Source organism: Mesitornis unicolor, unplaced genomic scaffold (genome assembly GCF_000695765.1).
Source record: "Mesitornis unicolor isolate BGI_N332 unplaced genomic scaffold, ASM69576v1 scaffold23893, whole genome shotgun sequence".
Lineage (NCBI taxonomy): Eukaryota > Metazoa > Chordata > Aves > Mesitornithiformes > Mesitornithidae > Mesitornis > Mesitornis unicolor.
In genome coordinates this window covers 4,839-31,687 of record NW_010174312.1, presented here as the reverse complement: position 1 = coordinate 31,687, position 26,849 = coordinate 4,839, and the positions used below count along the sequence as shown (strand labels likewise).

The following is a 26,849-nucleotide window of genomic DNA, read 5'->3' as shown; positions in this document are numbered from 1 at the left end:
TTTCTAGCAACATTGAACTACAAAGCTTCTTCCAAGAGAGACAAACACAACAAAACATTTTGAGAATATAGCTAGAACCTAGTCAGGAACTTAGATTTTATGTACTATTATGCAATAAGCTGAAATCTGTTGTATAATTTGACTATGTGAAACTGGTTCTGTGGTAGGGTTACACCTAACCACAGACAAGGGGCAGTTGTTTTCTGTTAAGCCAACTTGAAGATACGAGGTGTACCTTCACTGGCTGTTTTTTTCTACAGTGCAAAAGCAATAAAGGACCTAGAGCTGATGATCAAGGCAAAAGATTCCAGGTAGGGTGGTCCAGAGAAGGTCTTGGAAGAACTACTTCTGCCTCTAGTGATTTCTGGAAAGGCATCAAACTGACCACCAGAGCACTAACCCAACATGACATTCAATACTTGAAATTCACCCAATACAAACAACTGAACACAACAACTGACATCCAGACAAATGCAGACAACACAAGATAATTTGAATAGTAATTTAGAAAATGAAAGGCCCATCTTTTTCTGCTTGTGACACTTCACACTTGAGGAAGGGAGACATTCTCCTCTCCTCCCTTTAAAACAAAAGTATTTTCAGTATGGGATCCAGTTATTGAGTTTCAGGAAGTTATTTCCTCCAGATGTAAGCTATCATTTTGACAGCTGAAACCAGTAACGACATGCATAACTCTCGTGCCCTGGTAAGTAAAGCAGGTTTTTGTGAACCATTTCACAATGCTAAAAGGTACTTGAAAGAGGAATGTGGTTTAAGTCAATCAGTATTATTTGTACTGAAGTAGAGTGTAAGACTACACACAGCCAGTTATCATGTTGCAGCTGAAAGATTCTTATATGGCCAGATTCTTATATGACCAGATTGCTTCTGATCATCTGATCAAATCTTAAGACCTGCTAAGGAAATGAGTTCACATCATTACAAGCTTTAAAATAGAATCAGCTTGGTTTGTGATCACAAAGAAAGACTTTATGAGTGGGAAGCACAAAGAGTAAGAACTCCTGGGGATCCTCTGAACTCCCTCTTTTTTTTTGCTTTTTTTTTTTTTTCTGTAAACTAATCCAGCTAGGGAATTATTTCAAAATTTATGCACCCTGGTATTGTCCCGAGGAGAAGGACTTGAGGGTGTTGGTTGAAGAAAAACTTAACATGAGCCCAGCAATGTGCACTTGCAGCCCAGAAGGCCAACCACATCCTGGGCTGCATCAAAAGATGTGTGGCCAGCAGGGCAAGTGAGGTGATTCTGCTCCTCTACTGTGCTCTCACCTGGAGCACTGTGTCCGGTTCTGGGGTCCCCAACACAAAAAGGACATTGAGCTGTTGGGGTGGGTCCAGAGGAGGACCATGAAGATGATCAGAGGGCTGGAGCACCTCCCTTATGAGGACTGGCTGAGAGAGTTGGGGCTGTTCAGCCTGGAGAAGAGAAGGCTCCGAGGTGACCTTATTGTGGTCTTCCAGTTTTGTGGTCTTCCAGTTCCTGAAGGGGTCCTACAGGAAAGCTGGGGAGGGACTTTTTGCAAGGGCAGGTAACGAAAGAACAAGGGTTAGTGGTTTAAACTGGAAGAGGGTAGATTTAGACTAGATATTAGGAAGAAATTCTTTACTGTGAGGGTTGTGAGACACTGGAACAAGTTGCCGAGAGAAGTTGTGGTGAACACCTAGAGGTGCTCAAGGCCAGGTTGGATAGGGCTTTGGGCAACCTGGTCTAGTGGGAGGTGTCCCTGCCCAAGGCAGGGGGGTTGGACTGGATGATCTTTAAGGTCCCTTCCAACCCAAATCATTCTGTGTTCCTATGAATTATCAGTAAGTCCTGATAATGTCAAAAGTTTTAAATTTCTGAAAATAAGCTCTCATGAAGAATAATGAAAACAAGTATTTAAGCTGCTGAAAAGAGTAAATGCTGTCATCTACAGTAAGCAACTTCCCATCTTCTAGTTTAATGGCTGTGTACTATATGACTATTAATTCATACCTTTTTGTCATTTATTGACAAAGACGTTTTTACTGTCCTTTTTAATTCCCCTGTTACCAAGAATGTAAAACACCCGTTAGAACAGATTACTAATACTATATGTAGATGCTGGATGCCATCTGGGCCATAAATTCTAAAATCAAGCTTTTATATCTTTATTTTATTCTGAAAACTCTAAGCATATACCCAACACAAATATGTGATTAAACCAAATTTCTTCAGTAATGTTATTCAAGTTAGTGCAAAACAAATGCATATGTATTTGTAGAACAAGAGTCTAAAGAGGAATTTGAAAAGATTTGCACAAAACAGTAAACTACAGAAAAGGAGTTTGGGTGCTGTATTGAGCAGGAGATCAGTGCAGTACTGTCACTGATGCTGTTACTTCTGCCTAAGTGAGTATGAAATCTGAGCCATCAATAAAACCCTAGCTGTGCTCTTCAACTACACTTGAGACATACTGGTTAAAAAGATATAATAATGTTGCTGGTGACAGGTTTTACAGGTAGAAGACTTCACTGCATAGCGATATCAATCCAGAACCTTCCTAAAGCACTGAAGTATCAGGGCTCTGGATATCAGGTGAAGCTTATTTTTTAAATGAAAATCAAGGCAAGAACTATCACCAGCAATTTCATTATTTTAATAAGACAGGAAATACATTCACTAAATGGTAGTTTCAATTTTCTACGTCTGGCAATGAAAAACAAAGAAAATGAAAGCACAGTGAGTTGATAACAATGAGCCTGTGCACATGGCAAACCACAGACTTGCTTTGCCACGGGAATGCTCACAACTGCTTGGTGTCTGCAATGCAAAGACGTCACGATCCGGAGAAGTGGAAAATTCCAAAAGAAAAGGAGGCTTGCCTTCTAGGGCATTACACCCTAGAGATTACTTCTTATTGGAAATTGTGTCTGTTCTTTTTACTATTTTTATAAACTCAGGACCCCAGTGAGATACACCCCTGTGATCCCGCTGCTGCTACTCCTACCACCAGCTGATGACATTTGTGTCAGAGAGACAGGGAGTGCGTGAGAACGACTCCTCCTGCACCAGCTGCCTGCGCTGTGCCCCTGCTGCTGCTCCTACCAACAGCAGCTCCCCACCCTCTCAGCATTCAGGGAAAAAGATTACTTTTCCTATTTGATAACATTGACTGAAGACTGAGAACTCAAAGTTCACAGTCCTCTAGTATCATTGCAGCAGAGGTTACTGATATGCTTAGAAGACCTGAGCTGAACTGGGTAAGCCCACTGGAAAAGAACAAGAGAAGTGCTACAGCACCCAAAACACTTGTGTATAATGATTTTTCCTAACAATCTGAGATATGTCTTTGCTAGAAAAGCCATCATCACAGACTTGTATCATGCCTTTTTCTTGGCTAGAAACACAGGGCTTTAGCCTGTGGACCACAAGCTCAGGCTGATCTCTGTGTTTGTGTGCATCCTCACTGACCACAGAAAAAGGCTTTGCAAGAAGCCTGTGTTTGCTCACAGGAGCAGTTTGCAAATCCAGACTCAGAAGCTGCATAGCCTGCTGAAGAGTTTTTACTTACAGGAGGAAAAATACATGGATCTTGTATATGAAATGCAAACTTTCAGCTCAAATTACATCTAATTAAGTAATAATAATTAAAAAAACAGGATGTAAAAATACTTCTATGTTTTAAGGAAATACTAGTAGTCCTCTGAGTCTTTCTTGTGGATTCACAAGTCATTTTTTGACAGAGGTGTGAACTTTATCCTATGCACTTTGAAAGCTGCACAACCTATTTTCAGGAATGTACTAAAAAACCCCACAACTCTTTCACCACTCTATAGAATTTAGAGGGTTTAAATTATGTTAAAAAGCTGAGTAGTTTCTACCAAACTTGAAATGTGGGGGCAAGTGTCTGAATATGCCAGATGTCACATAAATGAAGGTTAGAACCGTATGGCAAAGCCACTCCACTGCCTTCATTTCTAGAAACCAAGGAGAAAAATAAAGATATGGTAATAATTTTACAATTCTCTACTTGTGCTACTTTACACATCATCTGTGTCTCAATGCACTGAATACTACATTTTCGTTTAAGAACTGGCTTCTTCAGAGGGATTTTCAACAACATACTGGTAACACACTTTTTCAATGAAAAATTTTTATTAATAATTATTACTTAGGTTAAAGTTCTTATGCATTTTATTTTTTCCTAATCTGCTGTCTTCTCTATGCTGAATATAGAAGATATGTCTATGCCTAACATTTTGAAACACAAATTTAAAAAGAAATAACTTCAAAATTACATAAAACAGTTTTCCCCACCCCACCCACCCTCAAAAGAACATACTTGTTTCTGTTATAAAAAGGAAAATACAACACTCATGGACAGGTTAGTATTTGTTAATTTCTAGTTAAAATTAATCAATTGAAGAACACTAATTAAAAATCAAATAAATCTGACCCAAGCAATAAACTGCTGGAATTCAAGTGATAGAGATAAAAATCTGAGTACTTTCCTAGTTTAACTGGTTCTTTTTAGATTAATTTGATTTTAGTCAGTATATTATCAGTATACTACTTCTTACATTACCTCCCTCAAATCCACCTGTATCTTAAATGATCCAACATTTAACCATAGGCAATTTATGCTTGAGCAGTAAAGGCAGCAGGTAGATCCTATCTCAGGAATTTGTCATTAAAATAGTAAGGCTTAGATTTGCCTGGGAGAGGTAAAGCACATTGTGTTCAAAACAGAGAGAGATGAACTGTCAACTGATGACAGCTTCACTGAAGTTATATTCTCTGCAACAGAGAGTATCACTAAACAAATTCATTCAAGCAAAAGAGTCTGTTCTTGAATTCCAGATCTTTCTGTCTTCAGCCATTAGTATAAATTCCCAGTGTGAGTTGTCAAAAGATGCTGAAACCCCTGTACACTGGAACTATGTGCTCTGTTCTTGAGCAAAGATAACCTAAACTGGTGAAATAGTGGTAATTTAAGGAGTGTTCTCCTACAGAGATGGGCTGGTGAAACAGTACCTTTACTTGGCATCAGTCAGCTTTAGGCAATTGGCTGCTGGGGGTGTAGCACATCACTTGCTTCCTTGATCTTTCAAACTGAGGGGGGAGAAGAGCACCAGTATTTTGAAAACGCAGCTAAGGTTTATTCTGCTAAAAGATTACATCTTAAATTAAGCTCTTCCTGCTTAAACAAGGTGTTTGCAAAGGGAAATGGGGATTGAAAAGAGCACATCTGCTGCAACAGAAACTTGAAAAACCAGTTTTTAAATGTCTAAGGCTTACCAGTAAATATTTAGCAGTAAACAACCCAACTGTTTAGTGTTTATATGTTGAGGAAAGTTTATTTACCGGGTTTTATCAGAAGTTTGATGTAAAATGATACCTTTCTGGGGAACATCACTTTTATTTACATTAAGTCAAAAACTCCAATGAAGTCAATATAAAAAAGCTACAAAAGTGCTTTTACCTTTAAGCACTCTATAAAATAATAACAAAAAAGTACTACTGCTCACCAATCTGCAGAAAAAAAGTCTCCTTCAGTTCCAAAAAGACTGCTTTTCATTTCTTGTTTCATTTTCAAAAATATTAGCCTTTATCGGCTCTTAATCATATTTACAACAAAACTTATCATAAATGACATTTCTGTGACGATGAATATCACCAGTTAAAATGTTTAACCCCCTCAGCTTATTTGCACAGTTATGTAATGGACAGCACACTAGCACCTGCAAAAAGGAATAAAATATCATTACTTTTCTTATTTTAGATTTAGATGGCTCAATTCTGATCTAAATTATTAACGGGCTAATGACAGTCTATAATATACATACCATTTACAGAACATTCACATAAACTTTGAGTTATAGTCATCAGGCTAACCATCTGATCTGACTGAATGTAGTCAAGCCAGCAGCCACATCCTTTCTACAAAAGTGAATGGATTCATTAAGATTTTCATTTTTACTGTCTTAAATGCATGCTCATGGCTTTGATGACATACTTCCCTCTCTCATTAGACAATATTGGATTTATTTAGTAGAAAAATATATTTTATGTGTTTGGGTCTCTAAAAACTCTCATCACATTTTCTTTCCCTTTTTTTCATACATTAGTTAAATGTCACAGAATTATGAGAAGGGGAGGTATTGGTAGCTTCACCTGCGTTGCAACTAATAAAGTTTGTCCCTGATGGGGGACAAACAGCTGACAGACTCCTGGTACATCTGCACCAGGAACCAATGGGCTCTCAGGGTGTCAATCACTGCCATCTGTATGTGCTACTGTCACTAGCATCTGAAATGGTTCAGTAATTATTTGAAATGTTTTCCCATGCCTGTAGCAATGGATGCCCTAATGTGATCTCACATGAAAGCTTCCTCCTGTTGGACAATTTTGAGTGCCTCCCCCTTCTCCCCAGCTGTCTATTTCAAAGAATTGGCTGTAACTTATTTCTCTCAGAGACTCCTACATCTCAGTCAAACGTGGATGAAATTAGCCAACATATTCAAAAGTTATTAGGGGACATGGAGAAAAATTTAAAACACATACAAAAGCTCACTTCCCTCTCTCAGTTCCAGTAACTTTCCATTATAAGCCTTCAAAGATCAAACTGCTACCACTTTCTTACTTTCTGACACACAGTAGATATTTCTGTATTCTACTATACACTGACAAGCTCCTTTACCAAAACCTTTAAAATGAGGGGCTTTGCTTGCTACTATCTGCATCTTGACCATACTCCTGATCTAAAGCCCTTATCCACACTTTACTCTAGCCCTTTCTCTTTGCTTAATCATAGGACTGGTCCACAGAGCAAAGTTTTAGGTGTAAAAATTCTACCACCGCCACAGGTGCTCAGCAGAGTGTGCCTGCCTGCCTCCAGTAATGCAAGGTGTCCTTTCCCAGCCGCAGATTATATTGGCAAATGATAGCTGGCTGGGCATGCAACAGCTCTGTGTGCTGCTGTCTGGTGACCTATCTTGGGGATGTTTTTTGCAGTGTACTGTGAAACCACTGCCGTGGATTAAGACACTGTTGTGACTACAAAGAAATTTTGATAGGTGGGAGTTCACTGCTAAAACTGTCTAAGGTTTAATTTAGCCAAGCTTAAAAATTAGGGGTTTTGTGCCTTTCCAGAGTAGATGTTCAAATCTATTTAGATGTCCTAATGTATGACCATTCCCTTTCTTAAGCTGTTTTGAATATATGCTTTTTAAGAGAAGGACCTATTTCCCACTGAGACCAACAGAAAGACCAGTGAACTTCAGTAGAATTATGTTAGGTAAAATTTAGTATGTCTGAAGCTCTGCAGCTTCCATAAAAATTATGACAAGTGTTACTAATGCCATGTCTGGCATACAAGCTCTCAAATAAAACTGTCATTGAACCAAGACTGTTACTATAGAGAACTCCAGGAGAACAAACACTGTTTGCTAGTGCAATATAAGTTCTGCTGTTTTGGTCTTTTTTTTCTACTAGGGTTTCTTTGTATTGCAAAGCAGTTCCAACAGTAAGATTGTTAATGCTACGGTTCACCTTTGAAGTGATACAAAGTGAAGTCCAAGGTAAACAGTTCTGGCTAAGGAATTTTCCAGGTGTTAAGTCCACAGGTTGAGAAGGAAAAGAAGAACCGGTCTGCTTCTGTTTCACAACAACCCTGAGGTCCAAGACAAATCGAACCATGAATCAATGCAGCAGTATCTCAGATGACCAACGAAAGGAACTGGCAACCTGCAACCTGTGCTCAGGTATGTTCAAGACACTGGGAATTGATTTGTACTTAAGTTGTAACAGAGTATCCACTTCCAGAACACCTATTTCTTTTGGAGTGGAAAACTGCCATACATGGCTTGAAAGTTGCTACCTTTTTGCACAAGAACATCAACCACATGCTGTACTTTAGATGAACAGAAGCAGTGAAATTGGAGAATCCTTGTTTGGTGTACACAGCTGTGGCATAAAGATGGTATTCTGAGCTATTCAAGAACTGACTAGAAACAAAGGTTTTAAAGAAAATAGCATTACTTACATGTAATAGTCTACATTTAGTTGTGTCAGCACTATGTCAGAGCAAATTGAATATAGGGAAACAATGTGAGAGTAACTTGGCCATTTTTAAAGGTGCACTTAACAGGGAGAAGAATGCTGTTTAGAAAATGCATGCTCTGTAATAAGACAAAATTTGGGATCTCAGCACTTCAGCCAGCATTGGACTCTCAGGCACTTTGTTGATGAAATAAGCATTCACTGACAATCCAGCCTCAGGAACTGATCCACAGCCATTTCAAAACAAAAGGTACCTTTTTTTTTTTTTGGCATAAAGTGCTGTGCCAAAATAAACTTCCTGCAGAATCACTATGCTTTCAGCCTCCCATAATTGAAAAACATTACTTGTCATTGTTGCTAGACTGAAGTATGCCTCTGTGGTATTGAAGCCTCAGTGTACAAATACAACATAAAATTGTAGAATTTTGCCAAAAAGTAAATAACACTGAGCAGACTGAGGGATTGTTTTTCAAAAGTGTATTGGCATAGTTCCACTTTTATTAAATTCAGTAGTAAAGCTCTCACTGACTTTAGTTAGAGCTTATGGAACTTCAGTTCCAGCACAGAAAAATCTTCTGCCAAGATGTATTTCTGTATCCTATATACACAAAGAAAATAGAAAACTACTGCTAAATAGAAAACAGTAACTAGGTATACATTAAGTACCCTTGCTAAAACTAATACATACAATTTCATATTTGGCAAGGAACTGAATGTTTCTCCTTTCAAAACTATCAAGGGAATATGTAGCAGCCTAGCTGAATGTAATATACTTTTTTAGTTAATGTGCATATGCTTATTTCTAGTGCTTGTGTGATACTAAACACACTTAATAGATTACTAAACAATTAACTAAATCTCCTCATAAGTAACTAATTTTGTTTGGAGGTAACATACAAGCACCTTTACACATCTGGTGTTTATTGTTCATGTGTGTAGTTTTCTCACTTATAACACTGGGATAGAATTGTCTTAATGAGTGATGATATCCTCAGGTGCTAAAATATAATGCTGGTAGGGATGTTATAATGTGTATGTGTAACTTTTATCTTAACACAGCTCCATTTCTTTATAAAAAGCTCCTTTAACCACATCTTGACTATTGTTCAGTGAACATCAAATGAAATAATCCCAAAATAAAGGTAAAGGGGAGGAAAATATACATGTGACATCAATATTGATGTTAAGATTAAAAATTCACATTTATACAGGACTTTCTACTAAAGAACTTCTATTATTGAGACTACTGGTGCGTGAGTGTTACAAGTAAGAACTAAAATACAAGAAAGAACTGAATAATTTGACCATAGTCATAGAGGAAGCAACAGATAGGAACTGGACACTGTCATGACTTTTAACCCCTGGACAATGATAATGTCAATCAAGAATACACTCGAAAAGAAAGGGAACAAATCAGTTCTTGGTTAGCCTTGATGTTTCTGATATCTTCAGGATGAATATTTCTACTATAGTAATTTGAAAAATTCCAGAACATCCTACAAAGCACTGTAACCACATGCCTAAAGGCTTGTTTTATCTTCTTTCTCCATCCACCTGTAAATGGCTTATTAGGCCATTTCAGAAAACATTTTTGCTTCTCCGAAGTTACACATAGCCATCTGCTTGTCCAGGGAAAGCCCAGATGTGCAGTCTGCTTTCCTGCTCAGGCGTGACAGGGGCACGCAGGCAGGTGCAGGCAGCCCCGAGCAGATGACAGGCAGGTGCACACATGCCACCGCTTCCTCATGGCACGCGCCCTTCCCGCCCTGGCTCCAGCCCCTGCACATCACCTGCCCTGCGGGGACACAGGTCAGCCCTTCAAGGCAATGGAGAGCAGCCTCACCTACGCCATGCAAACACCACCTCCAACCCTCATGTACTGCTTGTTCTTTCTAGCACACAGTACGCAAGGAAGTGAAAACGATTTATCTCATGAGTAAACATACACTTTGACCAACACAAGCTTGGCAGGAAAATGTCAGTTGATACCAGAAATTATCATTTTCCTTCTCTGCAATAAGTTATCTCTGACTTTTTCGAAGCTGTCAGCTTGCTTAATATTTCGGGAGAGGTTTATTACTCTCACTACCAATAACTACATTTCACCTTCTGCAATTAACAGTAATTTTGTTATCTGAAATTCTAGAGTGACTTTTACATCACAAAAAATTGTTTATGCTATATAAGCCTAAAAGCAGTTTATAACTGAAACATTGCTCCTATTTCCTTGCTGTTGAAACCTTGCTAATAATGAGCTACGGGGCAGTAAAGCAGAAAACTCAGAGAAAAGCAGAGCAAACTCATACAATTATGGAGAAAAATGCAAGATCACCTTCCACAGAAAGGAATACGAATCCTCTGGTTTAAGGCACTTGCTCAAAATCACACTCAAGATTTTATCCATAAGCAAACTGAATCCAACTAAATGAATGCATTTTTCTCAGAACGTAGAAAAGCCGATCTAGTCATGCTGGGGTTTGTATTTGTGCCAGTGACACAGATACTTGAGCTTATGTCAAGTGCAAAAAATGTTCAGGGAAACAGACTCTAGTATTACTAGTAAAGATACCCAACTTGGGGGGAGAGCGGGGAAGAACAGCAGTCTTGCCTGGAAGTTGAATATTTTGGCTTAAGAAAATGTTTTTAATCTGTTTATAAACCAACAGCGGCATAGAAAGGTAGAGCCAGTTGTCCAGGCAACAGGACCAAGAAAACTTGAATTTTAAGTTCCTTTAAGACTATCTTGAGGACACAAGAAGGTTGTCTTTCTCAGGTTGAACAGGGACTGAATCAATCTCAGCTTGAAATGAATTCCCATACTGCTGCACTTTTGCTCTCAATTAGGCCAGAACACTGAGAAAACCTAAGGACAGCAGATGAGAGAACGGGCAGGGAAGCAATGCCAAGATCAGTAAACTACTTCAGTCCCCTCTGTTCCTCACCCCCTGTCAGTTATAATCTCACCTATCATTTTAAAAATACTTTGACAGATGCAAATTTTGTGGGAATATAAAGAAAGCCTCAATTCAGTAAAGCATTTGGGAATGTACTCAAATTCTACTTCAGTTAATACCAATGCACATCACAGAAGCGGGTCCTAAGTATGTAAGAGAGGCTTATCTGTGAGATCTTTACAATATTCTTACTTGTATTTTATGTTTTCTTCAATACAGTTAAACTCCAAGCAATTATTTATTAGGAAACAGTCACACAGGCACAATAAATATACACTCCCTGACGGAAAAAGGTTTTTTTTAAAAACAGTTATAATCTGAAAAACATACAAAGCTCACAAAGGCTGTTTAGAGTCTGTCTGAAAAGTACCATGTTTAATGCTGTTGACAAATGTAGCTTGGCTTGCCAAATAGATCAGGAGATGGAAATTCTGGAATGTTCGAAAAATGGGTATTATTTATGCTTTTCTGTCCGCATGGCAAGGGAGAAGGAATACTGAGTTTAAAAGCACAGGATAGACATAAAAACATTCTGAAATCTGAGGGACTCTGACCAAGATATCTTTACACTACTCTAAAACATACTGCTTTTCTGCATGAGTGTGACTGAGTGTCCCTCAGGGAAATATTCAGATAAAAGTACCTTGTGTGGTATAATGGTATAATACCAGTACCAAGCTAATTTTGCTCCCATGACACTGAACAATGGGAAATATTCAAAGGTTCCATGCAACTACAATTCTTGCTAAAGCTATTCTGACCTGCCAAACTAGTTAAGTAGTTTGCTGAGTATTTTTTATTATTATTCCAAAAGCTAACTTTTGTTTTTTTGCTTTTTAAATAACTGCAAGCACTTGAAAAATGGAAGGAACACACTTCAGTGCTCCATTTTCTTATACCTCATACAGCCAAACTGATCCTTTTATGAGTGGCACAAAAGATGTAATTACTTCAAAGCAGATATTCTGACATAACTGGATATTTTATGGCAAAGCTATAAAAAGCCTGCAAATGCCATAAATTCCAGCAGTCAGTGATGTGTATGTCTACCCACGCAACTGCTACTAAATTGGAGTTCTTATTTTCTGACATATATTTCCATTTTTTAACAGGACCCAAATTTCATCTACTGATTTCCAGGTGTATTTCCTTTTTAACCAAATTTTCCTCTCATCTTTGGCTACAAAAAACATGTGAGTCACAACTTTCCACGTCCAATACAAACTTTTTATACATTCACATATTCAGAGAAATCTTAGAAGAAATGTATTTCTGTTTATTATTCACTATGGTCTCTCCTGTTTCAACAGTATTTTACATGCATTACAGGTGAAAGATGATCTATAATTGCACTTGTAAACAACCAGGGTCAGCAAAATCTAAGAAACAAGACTGCAAGCATGACTGCTGGTGCTTCTTTTTCTTAATGATGGCCTCAAAGTTAGACTGATGGCCCTCTGGGCTTTTTGCCAAAACCGCACACCAGATTAAAATAGAAAGAAGGGAAATAGGCAACCTGGGATCCAAAATTTAATTCTGACCTTATGTATAAACTCTATGGGAGTCCTGGGCAAAGCAGAATGTTAATCTACCATATAAGGGGGGCAAAAGGAAAATAGAAAAAAAACTTAGAGAAAAAGAATGTATAAAAATCTCTTCTCTATCATGTGCACATTTTGGTATTTTGAAACCATCTATCTTGAAAAATAATCAGATCTTCATGTATAAACATTATGTTATTCTCAGAAAGTAACTATTTAATGTGCATTTTAGTTACATGTCTACTGCCCACTTTCTTTCAGCATGAGACAAACTATATTTTTCATGGCTTTAACCCACTCTATTCAAACCATGGACATTTCTGCTTCATGAATTTGTGGGTTTATGGATCTTATTAACTATGAAACATGGATAGTTTATCAGAAAGCAGATTTTAAAGTGAAGGCTGAAAAGATCTCTTCATTCTATGAGAAAAACAGGCTCTGCTTACATTTTCCCTCACACTTCATAGTGGAACTTAAGTTTTCTTCCGCTAAAACATATTTACAAGCAGTAAACATTTATTCCACATTTAAAATAATAACATAGTGTTAAGTCCAGAATTGCAAATGAGCAAACATTTTCATGAAATTTTGCAGATGCTGACTAAGTTTAACAACAGAGTTTTCAAGGAAGTTTTCTTTCTAGGGATCACGTTTAACTTCTCAGTGGAGCAGCAGTAGTATGGTAAACAGATTAAACTCTGTTCCTCTGTTTTCCTACTATAAAACACATATATTAATCAGCTATGGACTAGTGTAACCCATTGCACTTGGATCCTTCACTGATTTTAAACACAAATACCTAGAAAATTAAGCAATTAAATACTTACTGATTATCTATTTACTACCTATTAAAATAAGAGCATTATTTTGTTTTGTAAAACTATTAAATAAATATAGTAATGAGTAAAAACAGTGTAAGCTATTCTGAGATGGAATCTTGAAAATGGGATATTTGAATTACAATGCTAAGAATGCTTGCTTTATTGATCATTATTTTTAGATTATTTATAGAAGATATTCTATTAGTTTCGTCTCCTGCCCTTCCAAGAGAAAATTCACAGGAGACTATTAAGTTCATCTACACACTACAATTCAGAAGCACAGAAACATGAAACAAGACCATTTTTTTTTACTCTATCTGTGAAGCGAGATTAACCTAATACAAATCTCCAAACTGAACCTAGTGCTCTCACAAATTTACAGGTGGTTTATATATGAAGAAAAAGAAGTATTTTCAAGGCAATTAATACAATATAACATCCTCTCTTGATACAGCTTGACAAGTCAGAAATACACAACCAACTGCGAAACAGCAACTATTTTCTACTGGGAAATCCAAGTCATCAAAAAATTGGAAGGGAGGTTAATTTGAAGGTAACAGGGGAAGGTTTGGAAACTGTTACTCACCTGTTCACATCAGACCGTAAAATACACTCATTGTTAAGTGCAACAAATGTTATGTGCAATAATGTCTTCAACACAGGAATAAATCCTACATTTTTGCTGTTTTCCATTTTGCCTTCATCTCATTGTCTCTTTTCTATTACACAGTTCTAACACTTGATTAGTTGTGCTGAATGTGCTGAATTTGGAAAACACCTGATAGGAGGCTGGACTTTATCTGTTACAACAGGTCAAATAATGAAACTGGGATCACATTGGTTTTGTCATTTTGGTCCCTGCGCACTAGAAACCAACAGATATGAGTGGTTCGTTTACACTGCTATCAGCAAAAGCACTTCTAAAACTCTAGCATGGGCTGTTCACAGTAACAGAGAATTCCTTGGAAATATAAGCAAGATTTTCAGAGTGAAGACACATTAAGGTTACAACCATTTCTAAGCCTTTTCCCATTAAAGTAAACCCACAGCTCAGATAGCCATTGACATGTGCAGTCTGTGCTGTACACTGCTAATACTTTGAATACAATCTCAAGCTATGAAAATACTCTTGTATAATTAGATATGCAAGAAGAACTATTTAGATGGTTCTACTGCAACAACCATCTAAGAACCTGCTTTTCCACACGTGGATTCAAGAAGATAGGAAAGGAAACACATCAAATTTGCATATAGTATATAAAAATTTTTAAAATAACTCCTGCATAATTACAGAATAGAGTGATCCAAAAGGTCTTCACTACAGTGGACCACATTAGGTAACAAGAATTTTTTTCTGCTTGGGTTTAAGTTATGTTTATGTTCTCCCAGAAGTAGTAATACCTACCGAACTTTATTTAATGTAGTGATTTTGACGTAACTTATGTCCCAAAACATTACCCTCCTCAGGACAAAAGAATGAAGCAATGTTGCTAGACGGGATTCACCATTACAAATTTTCCATTAGCTAGAAGACTAGAAGCCAAGTCAGGAAGACTGATTTGCTTACCCTAGGACTGTAACCTCTAGAAAACGTCCTTTCAAATTTATTTTTTCACATGATTAACAAATGTAAGTATTCATGTGAACTGTAGCCCATTAAAAGCCTATATATTTACCATGACTCTCCATTCCTGTATCTGAAAATACTTAATGCAGAAGAATTTTCCCCCAAAATATTTAACCCAAACTTACCATGAATATTTTATGTTACTCAATTATTCCGGGTCATACCTGCAAACCTGCCAGTTGAGCAGCTGACTTCCCTTTGAGGCACAGAATGAGTGCCAGAAATGCATTTAAGTCCTCCAGAGAGAGGCTTCTGACCTAAAACAAATGAAGAAATAATACATCTGAATATATACATCATATATCTGAAGGATCTGAAGAGGAACTTTCTGAAATTTGTCTCCTCTTGCTCAAGCACATCAAATTTAACTCAATGAACTCATAAAGATATGACCACCATGAATGCATTGTCTAGGAAGAGATGCTTAAAAGGAACAAAACATTTACTTTCACAACTGGAATGAAGTTCATGTCCCAGCACACCCATGTATAGTGTATATATATGGATTTCCACATCTCAAACAAAATGCTTACCTCTCATGTATTCCCCTGTCCTTGCCTATAAGACCTAAATAGCTGTTACAAATTTTACTATAAAGAGGGCTCTAGGTGAGATCCACCAGGCACTCCAACTCATCATCAACTGGAACTCGAGGGAAGGTTTCTCTTGCAAAGTACAGAAGTGAGCATTATGGGATTACAGTCAAGTTAAAGGGCTGCCTAAAACTCTTCATTGCCTTTATTTTAACAGCTTGAATTTTGGGGAATATTGTGTATGGATATTTCAGTCCCTTAGAGTTTTCTATTAAAAAGTTTAAAAGTGACAGAAAAAATGAAGGAGAGAAAAAATAACAAAAAATATTGATGTAAATCAACAGAAAAGGAAAAAAAATATGAAGACATCTTTAGTTACTTCATTCATGTATTTACTTAGGAGAAGCAACCAATTATTTCCCCCTCAATATAAAAAATATTCAACCACTACTGAGAATTTTTTAAAAAATAAGGCTCTGCTGCTTATCTCACTGTAAAATACTCTGCCCTCTATGACTCTGTTAAAACTTGCATAAAGCACAAGAATTTGAGGGATATCAGAAAAACTTTCAAAAATGCATCTTGGTATTCATTAACTCCACCTGGCTGCTGAGATCTGATAATGTCCCTGCTTTACCCTGTATTTCAAGTCACCTTTGTGTAAATAGCAACAAGAGAGGTTTACTAAACCTGCACATTTTATATGCTGCAGAAACAGAAAAAGTGTCTTTCATCTACATGGTTGTTCTTTATTTGGAGGATATTTGAAAAGCACTCTCTCTGAAAAGATTACTCTTCAAATGACACTTTCTTAATATAGTTAAGATTTGTTTACTGGTCATTTTTCCTCACTTAAAAAAAATGCCTCTAAAATTTTCATTAAATACTTTCCCGTAATTTTTGAGGAAGGCCAACAGGTCGGTCAGTATGCTGGTTCCTGCAAAAAACTAAGTTTTACATTAGATTAAATGATAAGTAATGAAATTTTAAAGAAATTTATTTCTCCCTCATACAAGTTGATGGAAATAATGTTAGCTAGCTTCAAGGCAGCCTACAATTGCTCAGCTTAAATTGCCCTTGGGGTAACAACCTACCTTCCCTCTGAAATGTAAGACTAAAGTGTAACGCAAAGACGTGAATTAGGCCACCGTTAGACAAGCATTGTTTTCTAAGCTATAAAACAAATGGAAGCAGTATGGCCAGCTCAAGGCACAGCTGCTGACACTCTTGCTCTCATGTTTTCCTCTCAAACACCCTAAGAAAACAAATGGACAATATCAGAGAACTAACCAAAGTTTAAAAATACTCAGCAATGAAAGATGTTTAAATCCAAATCAATTCCCTAGTCTGGGAAGGGTAGACTGTATCAGTGCATCTCAGAGGGCAGAAGAGAATCAGGAAAATGGGACAGGTGTTGAGAAACTGGCACTGCTATGAAAATCCTTCCATCAAACCAAGCCCTTTGCATGATTTCTCTGCTATTATTCTTGTTGAAACATGAGCTGCAAAACTGTTTTCATTTCTGTTATTATCCAATGGCTAATGTAAAAAAGTTCTGAAAACCATATCCCTAACAAGCATTTTATTTTTTTTTAATCTTTACGCTGTGATCAAGGCTCAGTAAATTCACATTTCTGTAGGTGTTCAGTCTTGTTACTCCTCTTAATCCCGCTAAAGAAACCCTCCTCAAATAATTTAGTAAACATGCTATGAAAGCGTGTACAGGATAGCACAACAAATAAATGAAACAGTGAAAATAGATAAATAAATTACCAGTAATTTCATATCCAAACATGAAAAACACTTAAAGCTTCCACATAATGGATATTGCTTAACTGAAACCACCAAGTATGAAATTATGTCTAATGAGTTTCATCTTCAAAAAAACTCAATTTATATTCTGCTATACAAAAATTAAAGAAAAAAAGGACCTCTATGGATCATTTGTATAATTCCAATATGTGCTTCCTCAATGCATCATCTTAGTTTGAGCAAACATGTAGGAAAGAAAAAGAAAGGAAAAGTCAGGGAGAAGTTGTTTTCATGTATCATACACCACTATAAATCTGTTACTGAGGAAAGTGAGGTCTGAAAAAGCAAAACAAGACAAAATGCAGTTCAATGTAAGTAAAAGTGCAACAGAGCTTATCAGATGAGATAAAGGCATTACAATTTCCTCATCCTCAGAAAGGAAAATCTGCTTTTGAGATCAGCATTTGAAAGGTAGCAAGTACAGACAACATATTAAATACTTAAGAGAAATTTAAACGAAGTAATCTTGTGCTCCTTTTTATTACAATTAAGGTATTCTGTAGGCTGCCAAATGTTTAGAATTATAACAGAACTGCTACCTAATGATCACCTATAATTCAGAATTTAATGAGAAGAGCTATACCCTCAGCTCTGGTTTAAAGCTGAGCAGATTGACAAGAAAGTGTGAAAAAGTAGTGAGAGCTGACTAAATATTTATATTGCCTGTTTGCACAGCCTGCATAGTCACCTGAGGGAATGTCTTTCGACAGCACAAAGGAAACACAAAAAGAGAAGCTTTAATTTGCAAATAGGTCCCAAAAGGTGGTGGAAATCCCTCAGTTCATAGTCTCTCTGTTAAACTGCCCAAGAGGCTTTGTCATGAGCATGTAAGTGTTATGATTAACTACTAAAAAAACCCAAGTGTTTCTTGAACAGGATGATGCATGTTAAATGGAGTAATTAGAAATACTGTAATGCAGTACTATTATATTTGATCAACTATGCCTACGATAAAGAGAAAAATCCAGCACAGGCTAGTAAGAAACAGTTTATTAGTCAGTCACTTCTAACAGTGCTGATAGCTGAAGAAAAAGCAACTCTGCCTCAGTTACCTGCATCATAAGATAGGCCAGAAGGCAGCAGAATGCTGCAACAGGTGCTTCTAGAGATTGGAGCTCTTCCATCCCATCCTGAAGGTGAAAGCATGCCAGAAATGTTATATACCGTTGCTTTTCCATGCCAGGTCCTTTGGCAAACCACAGTGTTTTCAAATTAGGTGTTCCACCTACAAAAAAACCCCATTATTTTATCTTGGCAGCAACAAGATAAAACATGCCTTCCTTATTACAATCTCAAAGGAAACAACTGATCTGCTCTTGGCACTTGCAAGGACCACAGAGTTGGAAAAAAAACGTATTTGACAAAATTTGGCATTTGAAAAAAAATTAACCAAAATATCTAAGGCCTGTAATTTAAACAAATGCATTGAATACAGGCACATTTAAGCAGTGGTCTGAATTCAATTGTTACAACAACATTGTGACAACTTCAAGACATCAGGCTTTTACCCTTTACAAGAAAAAAGTTTGCCTACAAGTATGTCCTTTCCCTTAGGGATCTGTAGCATTAAATGAGGTTAAATTCATCATAAAATAGCAATTCAGCAGGGAACAACCATATCTGTTTCTTCCCCCTCTCTCCTAGAGCTAACATATCAGGGTTTCTTGAGGGATCCTCGTGTTACCTGTTTTCGTGGACAAACTGGTCACCTATATCATTTTCTGGCAAACACACATTCTCCACAAAACATTGTGCTGGTATGACTCCTCTGCAGTAGGTCCACTAGCAAGTTTGGAAAAAAAAATTAAGGCTACCTGGTATTTTGCACTCCCTAGGCTACTGTATGAAATGCTGTTGCAAACACACACAGAATAACTGTCATTAGTTATGTATAATGTATCTTTCCAGACTTTTTATAGTATCATTTACCCTGGTCTCCAAATCCTTAATATTTACCCCATGTTGCCATCTCCCAACTTGTGAACACGTGTGAACTAATGTAAAATTTTCTCCCTATTTAAATTACATTTAATACATTATCAAAATAAACACTAATGCACGTGAAATAACAGAACAGCTAACTGGTTACACCTAAGAATCCTGATTAAAGACAGAATCCTCCCATAAAGTACTGCTGCTTCTGTAGTTAAATAAAACAAGGTGTGAATTTTAAATGTGGACTAATTAAGCTACATTTGGTAACACCTTTTCTTTTTTCTGTGTGATATGCAGCAGCTGTAGTCCAGTTAGGAACACTTGGTGATAATAAATGGTAAATGTGACAAGGTGCTGAAATCTATATGGACCATGTTTATTCAGCCAAGAAAGACCATTAACCAAATGGTACTAATTCCTGGGAGAGAGGGAAGCTAGAACAGAAGTTAGTATTTTCTTTCTTCATCTCCTGATGGATGTTTCTCTTACTAATTTTATGACTAACTCTCCCGTCAAAAGTTTTAACCATGTGAAGAACTACCATCATACAGTAAGTTTTCACTCTATTTTGTAGAGAAATACATATATTAAGAAAAAATACCAGTTGCTTGATTGGAATTAGAAATGGAATTAGAAAAGTTTAGTGATAACACAAATACTGGCTGCGAGCGGCCCAGTACAGACAGCATGATAAGACTCAGACTGCTGGGTTTGATACTGGTAATTGCTGCCTTAAGAAAGAAAACAACAGCAGAGCCTGACTTTCAGGAAGAAAAGCAAATATAACAAGCATTAAAACAAAACAAAGCCAACTTTTGCTACCAAGGTTAAGCAGCTTTAATGTGTGAGACAATTTTTACATGGGTAAACTCAAATAGTTTTGATGGTTTCTGTTTTCCAGAAGGTTCCAAATCAGCTGCATATGAAGAGACATGCCAAGAATAAGTTAAAGTACTCTTTCCATCTGTGCAATTTTTTAATATGAATTGCATCCAGGGGTATACCTAATAATAGAAATCCTTGTTTCTTCAGAGTAAAACCATGAACTACATCAATAATCAAGATTACATATCTATATCGAGACACCAAAAAATGCAAGACATCTTTTCCATAAACAGTTTCTTATACTTTCAGAAACAACATCTACTTGCGCCTGAGAAAAAAGAGGTACTGATGAATTACAAGTTATTTACTCTAGGGAATAAAACTTAATGCTATCTCCTTTTGCACATACCAATCAAAAGCATTATTTTTCTGAAAAAAATCTCCTCTACAAGTAATTAAATTCCATGTAATATTCAAGAGTGAGCCAAATATATGAACCCTTAAATGAAAGATAATTGAAACAAATACACTGAAGTTTAAATAATCTCCCATGACCATGTGTACAGTCAACAAAAGACCTAAGATTCATATACAGTAGTCCCCCAAAACTGTTTTCTGCTCTTATTATAGCCTTACTACATACTTTACAGCAATTAGAAAACATTCCTGAAAGTGGGAAATTTACTTGGATGTTCATGTCTATTTGAAGTAATGACTATAGAAATTTCATTTTATAACATCAGTAATAGAATTTTAATACTTCATTATTTTACATGCTCATGTAAATACTGAGCAATAAAAATAAGTCCATAAACTTATTTTAAAACATACTTGCTAGGAACACTCAACATTAATTCACCTACAACTGCAGCCAATTTTTAAAGATGTCATGAATGAAAATGCCAATTAAATGTGACCATTAAAGAAGCATTTCAAAGACAGTAATTTGTCCATGAGCATATTTATGACATATTCCTGTAAAATGCAAGTATTAGAATATTGAAAGTCCACCCAAACTCCTGTGATTTGAAGCTACAATATCCTACACATTCTCAGGAATAAAATTAAAAGCAGAATCCATACATTTCCAATAAAGACTTTAACACTTCCTCTGTTCCATAATAAAATGCACACATATCAAATAGACCAGCTATGCGCACAAGACATGGTTGTTAAACAGTATTTTCTTGGATCACAAAATTCACATCTCAGAGACAATTTTTATCAATTTAAGTGCTGCTCTGTCAATGTGTGGGAAACATCATGATCACATTCATTCAACTGAAAGGAAACATTCCAGAAGGGAGAAAGAGAGACAGAGATGAAGAGCAAGTACAGATGCTAATTCAGAAGACTGTCTCTCAAGAAAAATACATACACATAATACACACTATATTTTAAATATGTGTTAAGCTATCATCTTACAGCTTCAATGCTTTGGTTTTTAAAAAACTATTCAATCTATCACCTGCAAGCTTTTCAGATGAAAGATAAATCTGCTGTTTTATACATACACAAAACATCCGTGAGAATCCTGATTATTTTTTTAAGATCAATATCTATGGCTATGTGCACTAAAGTTCAAAGTTCATATCAAATATTCTTTCTTCAGACTTTTAAAACTAAATAAAACTGAATAGAGTCAAGATTTCCCATATATTCTTAGTACACTTCTAAAATAGTTGCGATGATGAGGTTATCAATTATTCCAAAAAGATGAAACAAATAACCTTCCCAGATCAACTGCACTTGCGATTTTTCAAATAGTTTCTGGTAAGGTTTTTTCTCTTTTCTGAGTAACCTGATCTTGATTGACAGCCTTGAACTCTAACTTCCTATAACAACTTCTTTAAATTTAGCCCTAAATATGATCCCTGTCTGAAAAATGTGATGCGCTGCTGAGAACCTTATTTGGTGAATTAGAAAGTCAGGCTGTGGAAAATAGAAGATGCATGAGCGAATGTAAGGCATACAAATATGGACTGCAAAAATTTTAGAAAAATATTTGTTCGCTGAAGGAATGACAACAGAGCACTAAAAATAAACACTAGAAGTTCTCCTCCCCCCCTTTTTTAATAGTCTGCTTGAACAGCCTTTCATTACTGAGTTAGTAAAGATTATGGCTAAGAAGATGTTGTTTCTATAAACTCCTCTAATGTGGTTGCTATAAACAAACACAGTGATTTTGAATCCTGCTTATTGTCAACATGAAGGTGGGTTCTATGTGTAGCATGTTTGCAGAGCAATAGAACCAAAGTATATGACATTAAGTAAACTCATCAGCAAGGGAAGAAGGTACTATCTGGGAAGGAGAATTTCACAACACTCAATACAGTGTATTTGCCATGCAAACTGAAACATAACTACATAGGTATGCTTTATCCTTTGTTGAGTTTTGTTTACTCATTTTACAAATGCATACTCCCAGATCATTGTATGCCAAAATAAAAGAGTTGTACAGGATAGAACTATCACTTTTTACCCTGCATATTCATATCTATTTGGGAAGTTTCACAGCAATTTCATGCTATCATCACGTCAATTAGATAATCGCTCTCCTAATACCATCTCAGGGTACAGGACTATTGTATATCAAATTAGACCTTGTTTGTACTTCCAAACAGTTCCTTTCAAAGCAATTTTGAAACGGCTGGTATCTAAAGAGCAACTGTTTTTCCTTCATCCTTGAATCTGAAGACTCTCATTAAATACACAAGTTTCAAATATGAAGACAAATGTGCAATCTTAAATTTAATGTAATTCTAGAAAATTAAAAATAAGTAGGTTCTAAAGAAATCCCTAACAACAAACAAACAAACAAACAAACAAGATCAGTAGAAGGACTGCTACAGAAAGCTCTGGGTACTGAGGGAAGAAGTGCTGGTAGTTACTCTCAAGAAGTTGAGTAGATAGTAATTTTTCTTAGCAAGATATCAATGGTATTGTATTTCAACAGAACTAATTCCTTTCATATGAAAGACTAAAAAACCTCTGAGCTTCTGATCCACACGATAGCAGATGACTAGAGAGAGAGTTGTGAGAGTAAAGAGCAAGGGGTAATGACTACAATAGTATAGACAAAAGAATAATTAGAACTATTTTCCCTCTGAAACAACAAAATTTACACAGTACTGTTTACTTCCTATCCTAAATTGTATTGTATGATGCAATTTAGTAATAAAGAGATGAGTGACATAAGCAGTGCCCAATCTTTTCACTAAAGTGCAAGGTATTTCCTCATAAATAACGCATTCTTCACAGCACTGATTTTGCTAAGAGTGTTCATTAATGTGTTCTTTACCAAAGGAGGAAGATAAAAACACCAAAAAAACCCACTTGATGCTTAAGAGAGCTGAAACAGCTTCACAGGAACAGATAGCTTAATTATTTTTTTACTGAAAGCTGGATTCTCTTTTTAGGTTGTCACACATGATCTAAAAATAGCTCTTTTTTATATTCTCTGCCAGTCTTGTTAACACATTCTCTCAAATAGCTTAATACAAGAATTTTAATATGGCCCTACACACCACTTATTCTGGCCTCAGAGCAGTATTTAGAACCTCTAAGAAATTGTTTGCATTTCAAAACTGATGTTTGAATTAGCACTGAATTTAACAAGACATAGTAATAACATGTAGCTCAAAGCTGAATCATATTATAATTACACAGAGCAATTAAAAGCAGTTACAGGCATGCAGCATTTCTCCTTTATCAACTTGTTCTCCACAGTCATTTTGGATTCCATATAAAACATGTGATGATGGATTGTCTAAGATGATTTTAGTGATGTCATTATTTCAGTTCAGATTTAAACACACTTTTATTGTACCTGGAATAGAAGGTTGTACAGGTCGTATCAGGTCTGGCTGCTGGAGAGGATTTCCAAAATAGACAAACCACTCTTTTACCAAAGGATAGTTTCCACCTGAAAAAAAGACAGAATCAGATTGGTAAGTCAAATACAAGTACTGACACTAGTGTAAAAGTTGGAAGCAGTGGTGATCAGGATTCTAAAGTCATGGAAGATGCTTCATAATGACTTGTTTGCTCAGCTTCTTTAAACATAAACCAAGAAAAATGAGTTTTAGCATCTTTATGACAAATCATCAGAACAAATGAAGAGAGTTTGAATTATGTACTATAAACATGAGTCTAGAATTGCAGCCAAAAATGTAAGTACAAAAGTCTGTGGAAAGCATTCTAAAATGGCTTTCAGGCAATTTTAGGCCTTCCCATTTCCAGGCAGTTTATAAGATTGGGAGGCATCTGGCATAGCTTAGGGACCTACATGAGCTACCTCAGTCTCTCAGGGCTGTCACACTGCCACATACGCAGGCAGTCCTTAATATGATTCTCCTCCCAATTTCCCCTGACATTTCCTGTGTCAAGGTTTGAGACAAAATCTTTATAAGGAGGCCTTGAAGGCTACTTGAGAGCTGACAGCAATGGAGTCATCCCATCATCAGATGCAGAGCCTTTACAGCCCACTGTCTGAACCTTTTATCTAGTATAAAGGGGCTGTTTATGCATAATAGCTCAAGTGGCTTCCTACCTTCTAACCCCAACTCGGCCCCATACCACCCTCCCACCCCCCCATAAAGAGTAAGGTGCCTCTTTAATTAAAAATGTCACTACTGGCGTTGTGCATCTAACTACTTGATGCTTAAAAAAAATCCTCAGAAAAATCTCAAGCATTTAGGAACTTTTGAAATGCAGTCTATTCAATTTCCAACAGTCAGCTTATCATCATTCCAATGTAAGTATTCATGAAAAAAAACTAAGATCATTACCATTGTTATAAATGGTGCTTCTGCATTCTGTCCAGATTTTGTCATGGTCACCATGTTAGTGCCCTAAATTTCCACCCATGTAGTCTGGTAAACAGTATGAAGTGAACAGATGTAGCTAGTCCTGGGCACTTGGAATAATGTTTTCAAGTCTTTTCCAGCCAAATCTCAAAGGTTTTTCCCTTCCCTTGTCTCTTTCCAGATTCACAGAATTGCTTCTCTAATTCCTTCTAGCTTTCACTCGTGCTGAAGCCACTGTTCTTAAAAACTCCTGCCTTTATCATTCATTCAAATCACCCTGCACTTTACTGCACAAGTATTTCTGATGCCACATTATGAATCCTAATCCTAATTTTACCTAGCTTAAAACAAACCTAACAAATCTCTCCAACACTGTCCTCTTCACTCCACCACCCCTAAAAATTTGATCACATTAACGTCCTGGTCTTGTTCAAAGCTTAACACTGCAAATTACTGTCGACATGAATGAATGAGCAGTGCGCTATGGTGCACAGACAGAAATTCCTCAAATGGAGTTCTAGTGTCAGGGATAACAGACGGAGAAAAGAACATGGCAAAATCTGTTTTACAGTCCTGCTGCTTCTTCCTTCCTTACCCACAGACTTGAACACAATGGCAAAATAAAGGCAAGGGACTGAAGAACCAATGACTGGACTATGAGGGACAGCATTACACCTGGCATGCCATGCTTCACTGTTCAAAAACTGATGACATTAAGAATAAAGTGACAAATGCCTACACTGGTGAAAAAAAAAGCCTTAAACTGCACATTCCAGTGGCCGAATAGTCTCATATCTTGATTATAAATAATTGCCTGTGATAAAGCTATTTCATGAACAAAACCCTCCAATTTAATATCCCAAAGTCACTTTCAGAAACATTCTGATGTTTAAGAGTACTGTTTTAAAATTATGTAAATTACTCTGCTTCATTCAGTCTATTCAGCTTGCTCAGCCTCTCAAATTTTAGCCTGGCTTCTTAAGGAAGCAAATCTAATACAATTAGGACATCTGTCCTATAATTTATTCATGGATGCGCTGCTCTGTTTCAACTAAATCTGACAGAGAAGAGATTTCAAATGTATTAAATTCCTAAACATTTTGTGAAACACGCGACTCAGCTGACAGAGGGATCCTATTAGGGCACCAACTGAAAGAAAGGCAGGAAAGCCAAGTTACCTATTGTACCCAAACACTGGATGGGAAATCAATACACAGGTAGCTATGGAAGAGCTAGATCTGAACAAAAAGGTAGATGGGATCTGGGGAGAGCAGAAGGCAATAGGGAACATCCTTGAGAACACCATATATTGCAGGAGGGAGTTGTGAAAGACATGGGGAGAAGCTAAGAGGATGCTAGGAAGGAGCATGGAAATACAAAAGCTTTGCTGAGGGGAAGCTGGTGGAGGATGTCATTCATTCTTTCTGAGTTCCACAACTCACAACTTAGCAAAGTGTCACTTGATTCCAAATGCCAGTGAAATATTATTTTCACATCACCCGTCAGGCTCAAGAACAGTAAAAAGAGAAGTCAATAGGAAACCTCTAGTTTTGTTCTTTTAATCTATGTGAATGTTGGTACAGGACACAGCACCACATCAGCTGAGTGCTTTTCACTATTATAATCCATTAGTAACAAAAGTATATGACTACTCACATAAACAGCCAAACAAATACAGCTGAAAGCAAGGTCCTGCAAACTGACAGCACATTAACATATCAAGAACGAAATGGAGATGTTTACTAAATGCCAACCCTCCTTGCATGGAAATATCTCTGGGGAAAACCAGTAATTTTTCAAAAATTTTCCCCATGATGCACATACAGAATATCATTGGTGAAATTAAAAAAATCTGTTTGTTTAAACAGATTCTGAACAGCCTGTGGAAGCACTGCTTAGGCAGCCTAAAGAAAATTCCAACTATGTGCAAAACACCGAAACACGAGACA

At 36.7% G+C, this 26,849-nt stretch overlaps 1 protein-coding gene across 1 annotated transcript in view; it reads right to left on the bottom strand.

The window, feature by feature from the left end:
• The window catches only part of LOC104537970 (constitutive coactivator of peroxisome proliferator-activated receptor gamma-like), a gene marked incomplete at both ends in the record, with an annotated part of 37,117 nt that overhangs the window by 6,849 nt on the left and 3,419 nt on the right, over nt 1-26,849 (bottom strand). Inside the window, 3 exons of the mRNA XM_010181003.1 lie at nt 15,152-15,244; nt 18,385-18,557; nt 23,922-24,017. Of these exons, the coding sequence (XP_010179305.1) occupies nt 15,152-15,244; nt 18,385-18,557; nt 23,922-24,017 (362 nt within the window). The remainder of the gene's footprint in view (nt 1-15,151; nt 15,245-18,384; nt 18,558-23,921; nt 24,018-26,849) is intronic.